The following is a 19,816-nucleotide window of genomic DNA, read 5'->3' as shown; positions in this document are numbered from 1 at the left end:
TCGAGAGGAGAAGCACCGAAGCACCGCGCCTACCCTCGCCTACACTCTCCCACACACGCGGGAGCTCCGGCGAGCTCCCGCGATGCGAGCGCCCTCACACGCCCGAGTGCGCTCCTCCTCTCCACTCACTCGCCGCTGATCCACCCGCACCACCTGCTCCGGTTGCTAGGGGAGAGGAGGAGCGCGCGCGCTCGCAGCTGTTGCTATGGGAGAGGGGGTGAGAGCGGAGAGATAACACCTGCGGGCGCGTGGATGCCGCACGGCACCTGACATGGCTCGACTACAATGCATTCGCATTTAAAACAAAAGTATGTGGGAACTCTCGCCCAGCATGCTTTTCAAAAGTACAAAATTCCACTACTATTGATACACCATAAAGCAGGTTCTGGTGCCTCCAACTGGTGCCAAGATTTGTTTCAGTTTCAATTTTAGCCACTGTTTGGCACTGTTGTACAAATAGTCAGAAGATTCCTGCAGGTGAATGCGAGCTATTGCCACGTGCTATGGTCAGTGTCTATTTGTATACAAAAGTCCGAGATTGCTCGAAGAATTGTCTACACAACAGAGTTGGCTGTCACCTGCCGTGGTGGGAAATTCCACGGGTATTTTCTACTCCTCTTCAGAGGTGGCAGCACATCCCTAACTTGAATGATTTTTCAGGCAATACATCTTCAGGATACGCGACACGCTCTTTTTTACCATTGAGAAATGGAAGGGACCAGTAGAGACGTGCCAGCTTTAAATATTACGCACGAGCGTATATGCTCTAAACATTTGCATAGCGGGCCTTTTAAAAGCGTGGCAATAAAAAGTTGGCACACCACCATGAACGAGGTCAGCAGTGCAGCTGTCAGAGCAGAATAATATATGCAATTATACTGCCTTGAAGTGGGCAAAAAAATAAGGGGAATAATTAGACAAGCCATAAGATAAACAAGAGAATAATTAAAGAAACCAAAAATGACACTCATGCAAAATACACATTCACATTGTGGAACAACTCTCTCACTTTTATTTTTAAGCAAAAGAAGCACCATTCAGTGCCAAAAAAAGGCTGCAGCAGCCTTGAAAGTTACAACAAAGGGTCATTCTGCCGTTAGGGTCCCTTGAACGGCAGTTGCAGTTTTCTTAAATTGCATCACTTTATGTATGTCGCCCAGTTAAGAGTAATTTCTTTTCAGTATTTGGTACTCTATGAATGTCACAGAAATGTGGTAAATTTGTGGTAAACAACTAAACTGAGCTAAGGCAGTATTTCCCGCCTCAAGGGTGCTAAAATACCACTGCTTTCCTGATGCAGCTTACTATTTGGCAAGTCGCAACTTGCTTATCATTTAACAGCTTGTCATTGATGTTACCCTACATCGCTGGTTTTCTTAACGTTACTGTTTCCAAGCAAAATCAGAACATATTATGAAGTTATCTTGACGACCCTGTATACAAGAGGAAATAAGCTGCTGTGTACAGTAAATGCAGCCATTTTATTTGTTTGCAGGAATACTAATACTTCCATTTATTTATTTTATAGCAACAATGTGCACATACAGCATTAACACAATCTGCCACACAAGGTTCATTAAAATATACCAGGTTTATTCAGCTTAAACAAAGGTTTATTCGTGCCCCCTCACATTCCTCAGCTAGGGGCACATTCTGTGGCCATTGCCAAAAGGTGCAAAACCAGCTTTCCAAGGTCTCTGTGCACTTTTCTGGAAGCTTAAAAAAAAAATAAACCCTGCCAGAAGGTTCTTAGCTACAAAAAGAAACAAAAAAATTGTCATATGTAGGAAATTGTCATCAGTAACATAAGTGTGTCCTACAGCATATAACAATGCAGTAACCCCAGTGTGTTTCAAAACTACTTGCTTTCACTCGGGAAAAAAAAAATCAAATTCACCATTGCTAGTTTTATCGTGGGCTCACTTTCACTGGCATTTATGCAGTTCACACATGACCATTAGCACTACCGCGGTGCAGAAAAGAACACTGTGCAGGAAAGAAGTCAGCATGTTTCTTGCAAGCTCAAATACTCGTACATAATTTCTGCAAATAGCAAAAGTGTAAGCATGAACAGCTATGTCATAAAATGAAAAATGTCCCAAAATATATCTTGAGCCAAAAAAAGCAGCTTTACAGGTTTAATTCACAGCTCTCTCAAGCTGCAGCTGGTTATGATAAACATCAGTAATAGTCTACAAACTAGGAGACTACAGTAACAGCCATAAGCTGGGGAGACAGCGTTAAAAAACAAAACAGTGACAAAGTAGATTTAAAACCATGTACTTATTTAAAGCTTCAACCTCTTCTGGGGCATTTTTCTTAGCTTTCCGTTGTGTATTGCAAGGGCACAAAAGATACGTGTAAGCATGTTTCCCTGACAAAAGCGGGCTGAATAAGAACAAGAATGGCATAAAATGTGCAACTTAGGCTCCCCACAGTACAATACCGCAGTGCACATTCCGTCTAGCAGATGCTGTGGCTTTACTGGCACACAAACAAGGTGTAGAACTGTACACAAGCCAGCTACTGCGAAGTTAGCAAACCTTCAATGCTACATACAAACTTCAATGCTTCAATGAGGCAAGACTTAATTTAACAGAAACTTGTCTTCAAGAATTCAAAATGACAAATCATCAATAGTAACCTATTCCGCTTCCCTAAACACTGCCACATGGCGTTCTGTGTGCTACAATCTCAGCACTAGTAGGAGCTATCAGCAAGGTGCTCGTCCTCAGTGGTGGATATCCTGGCTCCTTGGCTCAGAAAGATCACGTCGTCAGCCACGACTGTACTGGTCACGTGGGTGGCCCCCTTGGCATCAGTGATCTCGCCGTACACTAGACGGCCCTGCACCAGCACTCGGGAGCCCTTGCGCGTGTACTGGTGAACAGAGTTGCGAAGGAAGGGCTTGAACACACTGATGCGATGCCACTGAGTCTTCTGCTGCACTTCGCCACTCTCGTATCGGTAGTTGCTGTTGGTGGCCAGTGTGAAGACGACAACCGGGTTCGAGTCTGTGCCACGCAGCTGGGGCTCTATTCCAACACGACCCAACAGGGTTACCTGCAATGCGGTGCAAAACAAAGCAATGTTCGTCCCATTTGAGGGATAAGGGTGCACTGAGATTCTCAATGCCGGCACTATCAACATCGCACTGAAATATCTCGGCCCTGGACTACAACCATGAAACTACTGCATGAGCATGCTGAAGACCGAGTGATACGTGCATTGAAATTAGAGGTACAGCAGCCTATAAACCATTCTTTGGATGAAATAATTTCTTTGGGAAAGGCCTGCTTAATGATGTCTACATACTGGTTTATTATTGAACACAGCTCCACTTATTAGCCACGGCTACCATAAACATATTTTTTGGAGTAATTTCTATAGCATCTTTCCGTTTAATTTTTTAAAATAACCGAATAAAAGCACTGAACACATGCGGGAGCTTTTTGGCTGGTGGGAGTGGCCTTTTTAAAGGGACCCTGCAGCATTTACCATCGACTACTCGGAATGCATTTTGGGGTCAAGTCTATTGTCCCAGCAATCTCCTCCCTCAAGAATTATGAAAATTCGTTCACTATCACCGAAACTACGTGCGATAAGAAATCGCGCATCATAGTTCCCTCTCAACTCGGCCGTGGACAACGCACTCTCTCCCGGAGAGGGGTGCGGCTCACGGCGTTCTCTTCGGTGGCCTTCGATATATCATATGCCGGGGAGTATTCTCCTTTTCTCCACAACGTGGAGGGGTCTATTTCCGGTCTGGTGCCACAAAAAAGCAGGCATGGCTGCTTGCTCGTAAGCATACGCTCAGGCTAGTAGGGCGTTTTTGAAGCAATAAACGTTTGTGGTCGAGTGGTCTCGTTGAAAGGGGAGTATTGAGTCCATCATTCAAACTTTGCGTGCTCTCAAAACACAAAAGCAACGCCAAAACTGTGCGTACAAGTGCAGGCATAGAAGTGGTTGGTACAAGCGGATCGTCACAGGAAATGTGACAAATAAGCCGCGAAGTTGACCAGCAACAGCCAATAGGACAGCCATGGCCAAAATGACGTCGTTTAGGCCATGCCAGGGGTGCATAATGAGGAGAACTGAAGAGAGCACGGTTAGTTTTGCCGCGTCTTTTAAAGTGATTTGCGTGCTTACTGCTTCACATGCGCATGTAATATTTGGCTCAGGTATTCCTGGCAGTGTTATCTAAACGTCATGCAGGTTTACTTGCACTGCAAATAGTGTTGCAGGGTCCCTTTAAACAGTGCTTGAAAAACAATGTTTACTAGCTTTACAGGATAATCACATCCAATAGACATGTGCCGCTGCTGTGCAGTCATCTTCAAGGCTCAAGGATGACTGAGAAGCAAGGCTGGCTCTGAGCATGCTACGAGCGACAACCCATTTGCCCTTGACTGCTGCAACAATGCTTTAATCACAGAAGTCATTTGCACTGTGACAGCACCCGTTCACTGTTAAAAGGCCAGCAAAGGCTAGAAAAAAGTTGGCTTGTACAATAATGTACCTAGTTTACGCATAGTAAACCACACCAGGTAAAAAGTTTTTTGACTGGCTAAAAGAAATTACCACAAAGTAAGGACAGCTAGTGTTGCAACAGCACATTTCCTGTTTGAAAATTTTTATGTTAAATTCAAATCAGAGCTTGTCAACAGCTTTTTATAAGCATAAGCGTGGGGGGCTGAAAACATACGAAAAATGACAGGTTGCTTTTATGCTTGGATCTAAATGATGTGCAGTGCCGTAGGTGCACAAATCATCCCAAAGATTGGACATCAGCACACTTTTTGTGCTACACCCTGCCACCTGCATGAATCGCAGCGGCCTTTGTTGGGTTTGTTTCGAAACCAATAATACTTGGCGCATCTCATCTTCTGCTCTCAGCATGATTTACAGTGAGGGCAGGCACATGATCAGTAACTGGGTCTTGTTAAAAATGAATGTGGCTTTTCCAGTGACTCAATGCATCGACCTTTGGGATTCTCCCAGTTGATAAATTAACTTCTTGATTAAACACTAACAATGCATAAGCAAAGCACCCCTACATTACATGTGCCTACTCCTGTATGAGCCCGTTGCGATTTCCCCATGGCAGGTTGCTGTTATAAAATAGTCATTTATAGCAACGTGATTGACCTTAAATTTACATAAACAGGCGAGTGCAAAGTTTGCAGGGTCCTGCAGCACTTTAACACTGCCCGCAAGCAGTCGATTCTTTCTTTTTCATGTGGCCATACCCCTAGGCACCGGTGATATCTGCGCTCTCCAACTACAGCACAATGCGTGCAATTACGCACTGCAATGCATCCCCACAGCAACACAGCAGCTGAAGAGTATAGTTCTATGATGACGAATGGAGGTAAGGCCACTGCAGGGCAATATCTTGCTGAAATTCGAAACAGCGCAAAAAGACGGGACAAGAAAACGACGACACAAGTATGCACCAACTAGCCCAAACCACCATTCTAATGCAATATCTTGCTATTTTATTCTGCCCAAGGAGAGGCAACTGTCGTCACCTATACTTCTCATGCAGTTCCTTCCCAGCAGTGACAAAAATGTTTGGGAAGAACGAATAAATTTTACTTCGAGCATCAAAATATAAAGTACGGTCCTCAGCTCCAAACTCCATTGCAGACTCCCGCTGCAACAGCCCTTTCTTCCACTCGAAGTTCGGAGTCAGGACTGGAGCTGGGCAGCTCCTTCTCCCACTGCTAATGGGAAGAGTGCGGGATCCTGGCCATCTTAGGGGTTTGCCCTCCAAGAGTACGTGCACTTCACTCTTCGATACATCTAATTTCCGGGGTGCCTGCAGTTTAGTAGAGTTGCACTACACACTTCCATAACACTTTTACATGAGACTATCAACGGACATCAGTTTCGATGATTACTGAATATAGCTATTACTGAAATAGCTGTCTGACACTGTTGTAAGTTAGTCCAGCCCTGCTCTTCCATCTGCATGCGCACATTTTTTAGGAGTTCTTTCCTAAATATGAATGCACCAACCAGCCCACTTTTCACGCCATTAAATGCAACGAGAAAATAAAAGTAGAAGCGCGGAATGGCCTAAAATGAAAGTGTTACATTTTTATATCTTAATTTCTCTTTGGTGACTGAAACGGCGATTAACTGAAAGCGCATCAGCGCCTGCTTGTCATTACATTATCAGATAACAGCAACGTACCGCGGATTCCGCTGGACTAGCTGGAACAGTACCAAAGAGACACAATCCAACGCACGGCAAGAAAATCTAAATCTCTGGTTGAATCCGACGTTTCTCCCATCGACCCACAGGAGGAAAACGGTGCACTTCGCAGCAGAGTGAGGGAACCCGAGGCGATGCATGGATAACCTGCCACTGTTTAAAAAAAAAAAAAAAAAAAAAAAAAAGGAGCCGCTCCAGACTGACTAGTGGTAATATTGTCATGAATGAGTAGGCTCAGTTTATATGCAAAGCCAAGAAAGTAGTGCCCCGGAACTCACCTGATTGATGCTCTTCTCCAAAGTCGACGGTCTTTCCTCGCAGAACAGTCTCCGCAACAGAGAAACGTCTGGTCGGCTACGCAGGAATAGCCCTGCGCACAATTTAGAGATTTTTTTCGCTCCAATACTCATTTTGCCCTGCTGTAAATGCAAGTGCAAATGCGTGTCCTAATGGAAATGAAGAATTCACGGAGTTGACGATAATAACACGCGACAGAAAACACTGAAGGTCAGTGTCTCTAAACTTTCTTCGTGACAATGACCGCGAGGCTCGAGCCAAACAGGTGAAAGACGACGGATTATTCACGCGAGTACTCGACGCTAACGCGCCATTTTTGAGCACATGCACCAACTTGCAATGAACTTGCTGCGCATGATGATAGTTGCTAAATAATCTCGCGCGACAATCAATGCCCATAAAAATTTGTATCCGTAGTAAATAAAGTTATAAGTAGACAGTACAATCTTATTTTTTTGTTTTGTTTATGGTGTTTTGTTTATGAATTAAACTATCAAGCGCAACGTTACGCCATTTAGACTACAAGTAACTACATTTTTTGTTATTTTCTTGTATTATCATTAAGGAGCAGTTAAAAACGGAAGTTATTGAGAATAGCAGCGCATTGCGGAAATGACGCTAGGTGACTCACCACTCAATTTGGTAAACTAAAAATTTATAAGAAAAGCATTCTCACCTCCATGGTTTCGTCGATTGTATCATGTCAGTGATTCGATTCAATTGCATTTCGTTTTAATATGTGCACATGTTTCCCGATTTGCTGCCGGTGTGTCTAAGGTCTCGTGGTATGGTTAACTGGCAGTGGTCCATTTAGACACACAAGCCGCCAGAAGCAAGAAACTAGGTAAGCACTAGCAAGTTACCTGACAACTTTGCATTGAGTGACGAAGTCTGTATTTTGCCCAACGCACCTTTTTTTTCGCCCTGGCTTTTCTCCGTTTCCCAAACTGTGTGGTGTTGCATTGCTGTCGTCCTTGTGGTCGCTGGGGCCAGTGTGGGCGTTCAGGTTGTGATATTCACTTGTCAGCGACTTCCTTGTTATCACTGTGAAATATACCAACAAACCCTGATGTTCGTCCACGCATCAAAGCTTATCTCGATTTCGGTAGTTTGTTAGCTCGCTGCACTTTTGCTACTCCTGGGCTATGAGGCGTGCCTGGGGATGTTTAACGGGCTTGGAGATCTTGACACACAGACGGTTTCGTTTTTTGCCACCGTCAGAAAGACGGCTGATCGAAACCATGTCCTTGGGTTCAGCTTTGTTAGGTTTTCATTCATCCTGCACACTGCCGTAGAGGCAGCATGCACGGCTTGCGCAGGCTGTGCTTATTGCTAGCACCTACCATGCTGACAACTGGCTAAAGCATTTGCGGCTGGAGACTTTGGCAGCTTTCGAGGGGAGGCAAAAAACAGATGCACCTGCCCTTAATGTGGCGTGCTTGAAAGGATGGGACTCTTAACAGGAATTTTGGGGCTTAACCTCTCCCGCATCTGCCAGAAATACTTCAAAGTTACTACTTTTTTTTTGCTCCAATTCACGACTTTGTGTTCCCTCTGTGTGCTAATAGCATCCCGACGACAAGACAGCAGCAGACAGTAACTGAATGTTGGTCGGGTTATTTTCAGAATAAACCTTTTCATACAAATGGTATAACTAACAACAACAATAATAACTGAGCTGCTGTGGCTCAGTGACTAATGCATTGTGCTGCTGAGCATGAGGACGTGGGTTCGATCCCCGGCCGCTTTTCTGATGGAGGCGAAAAGCAAAAACGCCCGTGTGTTGGAGATTTCGGCGCACGTTTAAAAGATCCCCAGGTGGTCAAAATTAATCCGGAGCCCTCCACTACGGCGCGCCTCATCACCTGCGTTGCGTCGGCACGTTAAACCCTACAATCAATCAATCAGGCCAAGGGGGGAAGGGGGGGGGGGGGGGGGGGGGAGAGGGTTTGAGCCACCAGATGATTAAATCCTTCTTCAAATAAATAAGAATGCAGCCTGTTGCGAACTGTGTTCTGCTGTAATTTCATGTTGTCATGTTCCGGTCCATTTAGTTTGAAATTCCACAAGGAGACGCAAGGATTACCTCACTTATAAGGGGTTAGAAGCCTAGAAAAATGTGTTTTTGTATCTTGGATTTTTGCGTGAGCCAGATTGCCAATTTGTTAGAGCCGATTTTTACGTCTTCTGTTGCAACGAATCTCGGCTGTAACGAAATAATTTACTGTCCCGATACTACTTCGTTACGACAAAGTTCGACTGTACATGAGTACTTAATACTGAAGGAGGTCCCATAGTGAGTGGGTGTAATGGGGCATCATAAATGTTTATCATCATCATCATTGTCATCGTTTGTTTTCCCTTGGGCATTACATAAGGGGGGTGGACATGTCAGCTTACAAGTGGTTATAATAACTACGGGAAAAAAACAACACGAGGGCAGCAATTGTTGTCCCTCTTTCTGTCTTTTAAAAACTGAAAGTCAGTCTATCACGGAAAGTAGGGAAGTAGTGTTAGCAGTGTTTAATGGCACGTTAAAATGTTCCAGCGAGCCGTTAATGTTTGAAACCTCTTGGCTGCTGCAGAATGCCTTCTGCCAGCCGGGGCCTTGAGAAGTATGACCCCCACGTCAAGGTGCGGAGCCTCAGTGATGTGGGCAGTGTGGTTGAAATTGACGCCAGCGTACCACTGAAGCGGTACTTCAGGTCTGGCAAGGAGATGCTGCGGATGGCTGACGTCTACTGCCACGAAGGGGACCTGGAAAGCGCGTATATACTCTACACCAAATACATCACGTGAGTGTGTTGGGCTTCCTTTTGGGGCATTTGTTCATACAAAGTTAGAAAGGTTTGTGTTTATGCTTATGCCAACTAGCATTTCTTTCTCCAGCCCATATTTGACCGTGTCATGAAGTTTCCACCAATTACTCTACGCTATCACACTGCTCATAACTTGCAGCATGTTGTTTTCTTGCAGAATGTAAGGGCATTGAGCGTTTGTATGAAAAAGTAATTACCTGTGTGTTTTTGGAGAGCTAATTGTATTTAATGTTCAAAGGGGCCCCCGAACACTTGCTTTTCAAACGTGGGGAATAAATCTGTCCAGACATTAAATTGTGTTCCCACAGAACATCTGAGCCAAGTATCACTGGTCTCGCAACAACAGATAGTGTAGACACTTGCCCAAATGGTCGTTCCTTTTTGCTGAATTCTTCAGGTTTTGGGCATCCCTTGTCGTCAACCATTTCATCACAGGGAATCGGGCTGATATTTGTTGGTTTTCTTTCAGTTGCAGCAGATAGGCTGTTTGATAACCAACTAAACAGCAAAATCCACGGTTTAATAACCCCTTTTATATGTCATTTATAGACTACAAAAACATTTGATCCTGCAGGCACAGCTGCAGCACTGAAAGCATTGAAAGACCAGGAAATAAAGGAGACGTATTTAAGTCAGATGACGTATACATGGGCAGAACAACTTTTTACAAGAAGAGGGAAAAGTTTCCTATCAGGAAGGGCGGTAGGGAGACAGGGTCTACTAGCTTGCCAAAACTGCTTACATCCTCTTTGGAAGGGGCACTTGGGAAGATTAACTGGGAGGAGTCAGGGCTACCGGTAAATGAAGAATATTTGAGCCTCTCGAGATTGTCTGTTTCATTAAGCCTGGAGAACAACTGCAAAAATGTTTCAGGACCTGCACTCAGAAAGCTTGGTCGTGTGGGTGAATATGCAGGAAGCATATTCCGTGTTTGTGTTTTCCCTTCCTAACCAGCGCCTTGTTTGTGTTTTCCCTTCTCGGTCTTCATCTTGGATGCGCTGTTTTCACTATGAACACCCTCTTCAACCTAGGTAATGGGATGCGCGAAGAAGAGGATAAATTACTGTGGATATGTTGTCAGGATGAATCCCTGCCACGAAATAGGAACCTGGCTCAGAATTGTTATAGGCTGTGGTGCACTTGGCTAACACACTCAAATAATGAACAGTAGGCAACCTCTGTCGCTGAAGAGAATGGTATGCAACCAATGCGTATTGCCAGTGTTGACTTGGGGGGGGCAGAAACTTGCCGCCTTTCTGAACACCTGGGGCCGAAGCCGGATTCTACTGGGTGTCGGAAGGTATCCGGCAGAGTTGATATCCCGCGGGGTCTACGTGACTTCACCGAATTATAGCCAAAACTTATTCGCGCAACACAGGCTGGGTGGCGTTGTCACTCTGTGCCAGTCGCATGAGACCCCACGGGAAATCAACCCCGCCGGATATTGCCGGGCGCCCAGTAGAATTCGGCCTCTGGAAGCAAAACTTTGGTTGGCCCAACGAGCCATGAAATGAAAGGTGATAGGAGTAACGCTGAGGGAGAGGAAACAAGTGTCTTGGGTCAGGAACATAATTGGGTGGAAGACGTTGCAGCTCGAATTAAAAGGAAGAGGCGGACTTTGGCTGGGCATGTAATGAGGAACAATGGCAACCAGTGGGCCACTGGGGTAACGACCGTGGCTACTGAGGAGGAAGAAGAAGTTAAGCAAGAGTGGGATGGCCCTTGGTCTGCGGGTAGAGGGCTACTGAGAGACGGGGTTCAAAGTAGGTAAAGACCATTAACTCGATGGAGAGACGAAATAAGGTTTGGAGGCGAACAGGAGTGGCTAGGTACTGGTCACGGCTATAGACATTGCTATGTTTCCACGGAGAGAAAATGGTAACAATGTTCAGTCAGTCTGTTTCAAGGTCCCTTTGACACCTTTCGTCTAGCTCCTTCAGCATTCATTATAAAGATTGTACGTACTAATAATTTTTCTAGTAATTTTGCTTCTTATGGAAACGTTCAGACTGGCTGTTTTATAGTAACTTTAAAACCATATCGGATATTCTCTAAAAAAATTGCTAATTGTGGTACAGGCACAAGGTGTGAAATATTTTAATACAGGTGTTTGGAATTTCGATTAAGCTTGCACGGTCATTTAGGTATGTCTCGGTCAAAATTTCTGCTGAGTGCACCACTTACAACTTGGCCCTATCAAGAGGTTTGGGGCTACTTTATTGCCAGTGCCTGTATGTTTGTTTCATTTTGACGTACTATGTGCTAACACTAACCTTGTTCTTCAGTGTCGGAAGTTATGGCATATCAGTATGCAGCAGAAAAATATTAGGCATGCAAATTGTGTGTCAGATGGTAGGAGTTTGTTATGTTATAGAAAAAATAAAATGCAAGCACGTAGATATAGCAAACTTAAAAGATCTGTCAGTCAAATCTGTCAGGCAACTTCAGTTGCAGGTGTCAGGTTTTACTTATGAATAACTTCTTAACATGAATTATATACACAAAGTAATTGCTGTGCGAAAAAACTCCATGTGTGGTGCCTTTAAGTGGGGTGGCTGGTCTCTGCCAACTGATATGTTTGATGTGTTGATTATGCGATTTGATTTACTGAACTCTTAAAAGCACTTATCTTTTCTCTCTCTGTCTCGCATGTAGACTATTTGTAGAAAAGATATCAAAGCACCCTGGCATGAAGGGATCCTATTTGCCAGAGTGGGATCAGACAAAGCAGGTGAGCATTTCAACAATGACGGCAGAAGTATTATGCGCCTGTCACATGGCAAATCTAATGGCATTTAGAGGGAATGACATTACCTGTGAATGCCATTTGTTTGGCCTTACACGAGAATTCCGAATGAAATTTGGCGCAAATGGCATTCGGGGATTGATTGAGTTCGGGGAACACATTTTTAGTAGTTTCTGAACTGAAAGAGTAGTTTCGACTGCAGTGGTCTGTCAATAAACATGGAAGTTTTATAGGCACTGTGGTTAAAGCCTACTAGTAAATCCATATTTCCCCTGTGTGTTGTTTTATATAGGAGAAAAAGACAAACACCTTTGCGGAGCTCCATTGTGTTTGCTGCTTCTGAAATACAAACTATTAGCTTACTTGTCTTGGCTTGTGACATAAATGGCACCTAAAAAGAGTGAAACTTTGTTTTAGTTAAAAAGTTAATTCGTTTTGTTTTTGAAAAGTAAAACATGTGAAATGTTTATGGATGCACTTACATTATTTTCTTGCAACTCTGGGAGTTTCCCAATCGCCACATTTAGTTTGCCGTGTGGAAACGCACGGCCAAACTGAATATCATTTACAGCTAGTGTCATTCGCTTTGAATGTTATAAGACGTGCAGTGTGAGGGAGGATTTGTTTCCATCGAATGTGTTCACCATTTCTTCTTGCACCTATTTAAAGGGACACTAAAGCGGCTTAAACACAAGTTGGCCTGCGTCGATTGATTAAAATGTGACTACAAGTGCACCACTCACAGCATCAGTAGCTGCTCATTAACGCAGAAAATGCTAAAAAAATGAAACGGGTATTGCCGCCCGATATGCTTTCCCGCACTACATTTGGTGACTTCACGAATCTTGAGTGATGAAGTGCAGGATTGGTGGAGCTTGCTTAAGCATTTCTCTGAAACAAACAACGAGGCATGTGGGACATGCAAGTGTAAAATTAATGGATGTGGTAATTTTTGCTCGTTGTAGGCTTTTTTATGAGACGCTAACCTCAGCTGGCAAGTGTTACGAAATAGGATGCTTCAGTCCAGGCGGTAGAGTTTGTTTCAGTTTCAGTTTCGTTGGAACTCTTGCCTTGCATACAAGCGCAACCAAAAAATGCGTGCACGCGAGTGAATGCGAGAGCTTACCCTACCTACTTACCACTAGTGCGCATGCATGCAACAACCAGCGGCAAAGTAGGAGATTGTTCGTGCAATAAGCTTGAAACAAAACTGCTGACAACTGCATTTAGCAATTGTGCATGTACACCTGCCACCAGGTGGCATTTTCTTATAATGCTTTGCTGGGGTTATCAATCCCTGCCTATAAAGGGTGGGGCTTGACGACCAAGTTTGCCTGGGCTCTGCCCTACCAAGATGGCATAAAAAAAATTGACTTGCAGTCTTTACAGCGAAAGTGGAAGCGGATGAGAACAGGCACTCAAAAAGATGGTGACAATCGAGTAAAATTCCAAATAGGGCCCCAACTTGGTCGGGGCACGTGACGTGCTCTTCAGTGTCGCAAAAAAAATGAAACTGAAATGGGAGAGAGAAATGCCAGCTTCAGTGATTTATTTCTCATCACACAAGGCATTGTTGGTTGCTGAACATAAAAGGCAAGAGAGCTATGAAAAATATGATCGTTCTGTTAAAATAAAAAGTTATTCTACCTCCAGTGTCCCTTTAAGTGGTTTCTCCATTAACCCTTTCACTGGCAAGTTTTTTCTGACTCATTGTCACTCCCTGCTTTCTTTTTTTGTGTGTTAGGTGTTAGTTCCCAGGGAACTCTATGCTGCTAATGCATTACGATTCTCTGAAGAATGTATAAACAGTTTTATACTGGGATATCTTATCTAATAAAAAGTTGTATTGATTGCATACAAATAGCACCTAATTAGTTAATAAAATAAATATCTGCTAATTAGTACTAGTTCCAGGTGTTATGAAAACGTTTTAGTGGGGTGTTCTTCCAAATGAGGCTTTAGAGAAAGTGACAACTGGCAGCTAAAACACGGATAGCGAAATTTCCTTCTTTGGTCGCATCTGGCTCGACATGGCTCCGTTTCTGAAGCAAATACAAAGCAGCGCAGACAAAAAAAAAACTTGTGCTCCTTCTGTAGTCTAAAATTTGCCCTGCAAGGTCTGTTTATGCGACCTCTCCATAGAAGATGCGACATGCCCAGAATATTCTTTTTTGCACGAGTTGTCTCGGGAGTGGCAGGGGGCATGCGTCCACGCTTCCCTGAGTTCTTGGGAGCGGCAGTGACAGGGTTAATTTTAGCTTCTGAGAAGGCAAACAACAAAATACCAGCCGGGGCTGAGAAAACATCAATGGGGGACAAGGGTTTTGGGGCTTTTTTTGTTTGTTTGTTTGTTTGTTTCTTGTGCTCTTCATTTTGCTAAGTTTAGTACCAGTAAACTATTCTGCTACTTGATGTACAAAGTTTGCAAATAAATGATCGTTAGCAGTTTATGTTCCTCTGCGTTAGCGCATGAGTGTAGACATGGAAATTTGAAGGGCTGGCCCTATAAGTGCTTTGCATGAAATACCATTTGTAAATGATGACAGTGTATCTGATAAGGTACTTTTGTCACAAAGTCACACCTGCTATCATTGTCATTCAAGTGCTGCCAGGGGCTGAATTCTCTAAAAAACAACCGTCGTTTTGAAGCGACGCGGTGTTGGCATGCAAATGCATGTATTCCTGGGTTGAGGCGTCGCTTGGAGGGGCGGGAAGCAGTAGCAAATCCCATGGGGCTTGGGGAGGTGCTTGACAGTAGCGCAAAGCAACGTGCAAAATGATGTGCACTGACCCTCGTCGTTTTGCACGTTGCTTTGCACCGCTGTCAAGCTGAGCACCTCATCAAGCTGCGTGTGATCTGCTACCACTTCTTGCCTCTCCGAGCGTTGCTACAACTCAGGAATAGTACATGCATTTGCATGCCAGCACTGCGTCGCTTCAAAACGACGGCCGTCCTTTAAATAATTCGGCACTAGGTTTTTCTGTTATTGTTTCGAAAGAGTGCTGTGCATTTGTGTGTTATTAGTGTCAGCCTGCAAGCCAGTAGTGATGAGTTATGAATCATTGCCTTTTTGTACATTTTAGACTCTAAAGCAAGTTTTTCCTATTGCGGAGAAGTTGAAGTCAGAGCTCATAAAAAAGTACACCCAAGAGTACAACATTATGGTAAAAAATAAGGCAAGTACTTCCTGTTTGCCGACATTCTGCTTTTGTGTGGCTTTTACCGAGCCGTATGCTGCCAGTTTCATTTTTCATCAGGCCACTCTAGCGAACAGACCCTTTGACCAGCACATATTTTTTTTTGTGTGTGTATGCTAAAAAAATCCTTAAAAAATTCTACAGAAACAAGTGAATACTCTTAGGAAGTCTAGTTGTCCTATGTTCTTTATAACAATTGCTGTCATGGGAATCTGGTGCTTTGTGAACAAAAATACAGGCTAGCGCATTCCAATACTGCATCCTGACAGTTTTTAAAAAAAGAGGCCTTGAAATTGGAAGAATGAGGTTTTGAAAAAATATAAAACTGTCTTTCCATTTTAAAGACCTGCCAAGTCTGACTACTGCACTTTAGTAGTGCACCTTTAATGGGGTTTATAGTGGGTAATGGGAGTAGTTTTCCCCAAATCTGGACATTGTGAGAAGGCCTGTGGCACTATCCTGTGGTAAACAGGAACACAAAATCTGCTCCCAGCGCCACAACTGGCCAATCGGTGTGTGTGGTTCTGGTGTGGGAAGGGGTTTCTGGTGTTCTTGTTCGCCCAGTGGATGGCACCATATAGGCTGACAAGGAACTTGTGGGCAATCTCGCTGTACTGGGAGGCTTCAAAGGCTAAACCTCTGTCCTCCCCCTATATCTTTTTGATAGTCCTCAAAATGCTGATAAAAAAAAAACAGCTGATAAAAAGCCTGTCATATCTTAATTATTAGCCCAGTCGGTAGAATACACTTCAGGTGTACAGGTTTACCACGGCGGTAAGGCTATCGTAAGGGTGTCGCAGACGACTTGCTGCTTGATATGGTTTTTCGGATCATCGTTCTGAACTTTCAGTCCCCAACACTGGATGAGCTTAGGTTGGAGCTGCTCTACAGCAGTGCCCGTAGAAAGGTGCCCGTGCAATAGTCCCTCGTGTGGCATTGCCCAGGAGAGGCAAGAGGCCGAGGCCGCCCTGCAGGAGGAGCGCCGCAACAAGGAGCGAATGGATCGCCTGGTGTACGAGCAGCAGAAGCTGCTTGCCCTTCAGCAGCAGCGGCAGCAGCGGAAGCAGCAGCGGGACGAGGAGGAGGTGGTTCCCGACCGGCCGGCGACCCCGACTCCGCCCTGTGGCGGCCTCTCCCCTTCGGACGTGTACCCACTGCTGCTGCCGGAAGTGGAAGACGCCTCCGGTACCCCCCTACCCAAGACGGCGACGTTCGCACCACTGGCGACGGACTTCCAAGTGCCAGACATTCCTTCCAGAGCGTCAAAGCCTTCTGCTCCTCCTCTGGCACCTCTGGAGTAAGTTGTGGCTGCGCACTTTGCCCTTGCACTCTGGCCAGAGGCTGCATAGAACTGTTGTCATTTGCAGCCAAGGGGTAAAAAAGGTGGCACTCCCTTGAGTAATCCAGAACACTAATGGGGCCTTGCAATTTGTTAATTGGCATTGTGGTGCACTTAAGTGGCATTGTGGTGTAAGGGGCATTGTAGTGGACTGTGGTGGAATAGATGAGAAATAAAGGGGTTGGGGGCAGCAGTGTAGATGGAGACCACCAATGGCTGACAACCATCTAAGGAGTACTTCCAACATTTAAAGCACAGTTAGTCGAGCAGCCCGTGTCTCAACTGCTGTGCTTGTGCGGTTCTGAAGGCATGTATGGCTGCACATGTGCCTGTTGCGGTTGCATTTGTCTCGAACTTGGAGTGCTGCCATGGGCAGAAAAAGAGACCTGTTCCGCACAACTGAATTCGGTATCAGATTTTGTTGCAGAGGATCAGCTGCACATTTTTACACCCCTCTTTGCCTTTGCCACTTCTGCAAAGTTGTGTGCCGAAGGTGGGGGCTGAAATTGCGCTGTGCTGCCACAATCATGCACAAAATAATTTCCAGCAGGCTTTTCCGAGCATTAATTAAAGGAACCAACAACTGAAATTTCTGGAGCACTTGCTCGCTAGTGTATATTCATTGAAAGTCGGCATATTATGTAGTAAAGTGCATGAAAATAATTCTTAACCTAAGGGAAATAACTTTAATCCAGCGCCAAAAGTAGTGAACATTGAAAGGTAGCAACGTTCTTGTCTGTGCAATTGTAGGTGCTTCACGTGACCGAACATATTTTAGCCAGCATGTTAGTAGAGTTAACAAAAAATAAAAAAATATATAAATCCAAATGTATGTTCAGGTCATTACGATCAACTTTATTTCAAATGGCTCCCCATCAAAAACTTTTAAGGGCCGCCTATCATTGCATTTAACCGCAGGGGGCACTGGCTATGTCATAATGTGGCTTTTTAAACAGCAGGCTCATTCTAGCCCAGATTTCACAGGATGACGGCTGTCTATGCTTTATTTATTTGAGCAACACTATCAACAACAGAATTTACGTGGTTGTTTACCAATAGATTTGAAACTGCCTTTCATCTTCACTGGCAGAGCCCCCTACTGATTTAAATGAAAGTACATTGTGCAGACAGCTCATGAGTAAAATGTTGCATACTCAAATGTCATAAGTACACCACTTGTCACTGTTTAGTTTAAACTGTGTTTTTAAATAGTGTTTCTTCACTCTCATGTGCCAATACAAACAGTTTGAATTGTGGTTCAGTTCTGCGGTTGCCAGCAAGAATCTTGGTGGCTGTACAGCCCATTGAGTTTTACACTAAAACACTGCCGCTCAAGTGCCGTGCTGCCATGGAGGCCACCTTAACAGCTAGCAGTGTTTTTTTCTTCCTTGGCCTGGCTTGCAACATCTCCTGATGACAAAACCATTAACAGGGGCAACATTTTGTTTGCAGCGTTTCTTTTTTGCTGCTCATAACAGGACTAAAAAGGGCAACATTTTTTTTTGTCTTGCATGAAACTTGACTCTTCATTATTAAATCCATTGGTAACCAAGCTTTTATATTGATAAAGCAAACTTCATCTGAAGTCGGACAACTTTTGAGCTTGTTTTCGACTAAAAATGGATTGAATCTGTGCGGTACACAACCGCACACTTGTTGAAGTGTGGCTCATGTAGATACTATTGCCAGATTTCCCTCTTCAGGTTTTCCCGCTCCATTTAATTAAGTCGCCATACAATTTAATCCAGGTGCCAGCCAGTTTAATCCTAGTGCCATCTAATTTAATCCAGATGCCATGTAATTTAATCCAGGTTCCAGCAAATTTAATCCAAATGCCAACCAATTTAATCCCTTCGCCAGCCAAAATAATCCAGCTACCAGAAGAATGTTCAAGAGTGTTTTTGGGTGAAATTAGGCACATCTTTGCGGACTTTGTTGGCTTGGTGTGGTGGAAACGTGGTGTTTCTTGACCCATTATGTGCAAAATATCATATGCGCGCAGTTTAATGCACATTTACTAACACGCGCAGACTGTTGGTGCCGCGTGCTGTGAGCTGATCGTCTGCGAGAAAGCTGTCGATAACAAACACAAGAAGTATTGTCTGCTCTTCGAATAACAATGCCTTCAGAAGCTCCATTGATAAAAGCACATTATTTAAATACCCATTGCATTCTGATTTTCAATTAATGAATGCTTTTCTGCAGCGTTAAGCATTATTTCCAAATTATAATATCGCCTGCTCGCGACAGAAGTGTCGTCTGCTTGCGTAACAATACGCCGGCAATTCTGCTGGCTTTAACAGTGCGCGAGCAGACGATACTTTTGACAATCCCGCAGACGATAAGCACACGGCACCAGTGGATGAAATGACACCGCTCTCCTGGTCTGCGGGTGTTAGTAAATGTCCATTAAGCTGCGTGCATATAATATTTTGCACATAATTGATCAAGAAACACCACATTTTCACCATACCACGGCAACAGAATCCACAAAGCTGTGCCTAATTTCGCACAAAACACTTCTGAGCATTCTTCTGATAGCTGGATTAATTTGGTTGGCGAATGGATTAAATTCGTTGGCACTCGGATTAAATTACATGGTGCCTGGATTAAATTAGACTGCGCTTGGATGAAAGTGAGTGGGAAAACCTGTATAGTATAAATTAGCGTGACTGTGCGGTATAGTTTACATAGTATCAGTGGAGCTAAAACATACCTTCATAAATGTTTCACAATTGTTCTGGCGAAACCATTCTGGTGTGGTGTGTCCGAAGTAGGGATGGGCAAATAGTGAATTTGAGGTTTGAAGCAAATTCAAAGCGAATACTGATTTGGTCGAAAAGTTTCTAATCAAATAGTTTGAATAGTAAACACCACTCATTACAAAGAAAAATGAGCAAATTGTCACACATATAAGTAAGTATTAGAACTTGCGTAAGGACAGCATTTTGTGAAACTATTACCAGCTGAATATTTATTCAGAAATTACATACTCAGCTTTCCTTTACTGTATTCACACGTTTTCGTCAAGAAATACTAGTTGCTCCGCATGCTTCAGTCGAAGCAGCTCCCGCCGGCTGCTGACAACATTTCCTGCTGTTAAGAACGTCCTCTCTCTTCTCACTCTTCGTCTGCGTGGCAAGAATTGAAAGATACTATCATGTCACCATGACCAGCGCTGGCTAAAGCCGGCTGCC

The 19,816-nt window shown here is 44.1% G+C and overlaps 2 protein-coding genes across 5 annotated transcripts in view; one reads left to right on the top strand and one right to left on the bottom strand.

Annotated features, from left to right (window-relative positions):
• Positions 1-1,572: 1,572 nt before the first annotated feature.
• On the bottom strand, positions 1,573-6,874 carry Mtssb (mitochondrial single stranded DNA-binding protein). Its single transcript, XM_077686117.1, has 2 exons — positions 6,499-6,874; positions 1,573-3,063 (listed from the first exon to the last, which is right to left on the bottom strand). Exons 1-2 carry the CDS (start codon positions 6,628-6,630, stop codon positions 2,701-2,703), a joined length of 495 nt encoding a protein of 164 aa, XP_077542243.1. The 5' UTR covers positions 6,631-6,874; the 3' UTR covers positions 1,573-2,700.
• A 237-nt stretch (positions 6,875-7,111) lies between these two features.
• Positions 7,112-19,816, top strand: part of LOC144154959 (STAM-binding protein) — a 41,078-nt gene continuing 28,373 nt past the window's right edge. For 2 of the 4 annotated variants that reach the window (XR_013319486.1, XR_013319485.1), the window contains exons 1-5: positions 7,112-7,361; positions 9,103-9,312; positions 11,992-12,067; positions 15,167-15,259; positions 16,225-16,577. Coding sequence is in view for 2 of the 4 variants with exons in the window: in XM_077686116.1 (XP_077542242.1) it covers positions 9,104-9,312; positions 11,992-12,067; positions 15,167-15,259; positions 16,225-16,577 (731 nt within the window). In the remaining 2 variants the exon portion in view is untranslated. The remainder of the gene's footprint in view (positions 7,362-9,102; positions 9,313-11,991; positions 12,068-15,166; positions 15,260-16,224; positions 16,578-19,816) is intronic. The other 2 variants (XM_077686116.1, XM_077686115.1) reach the window with 1 other exon arrangement.

Source organism: Haemaphysalis longicornis, unplaced genomic scaffold (assembly GCF_048455015.1).
Source record: "Haemaphysalis longicornis isolate Haplotype H1 unplaced genomic scaffold, Haemaphysalis longicornis Haplotype H1 scaffold_1, whole genome shotgun sequence".
Classification (NCBI taxonomy): Eukaryota; Metazoa; Arthropoda; class Arachnida; order Ixodida; family Ixodidae; genus Haemaphysalis; species Haemaphysalis longicornis.
Note: the sequence above shows the minus strand (reverse complement) of the source record. Positions and strands in the feature narration are given on the sequence as shown.

What these genes read in the sequence shown, in the direction of transcription:
- Mtssb (XM_077686117.1), bottom strand. Translation starts at nt 6,630, where the DNA reads ATGAGTATTGGAGCGAAAAAAATCTCTAAATTGTGCGCAGGGCTATTC. An exon ending in TGGAGAAGAGCATCAATCAG is followed by an intron (nt 3,064 to 6,498) that starts GTGAGTTCCGGG and finishes ACCGCATTGCAG; the next exon opens with GTAACCCTGTTGGGTCGTGT.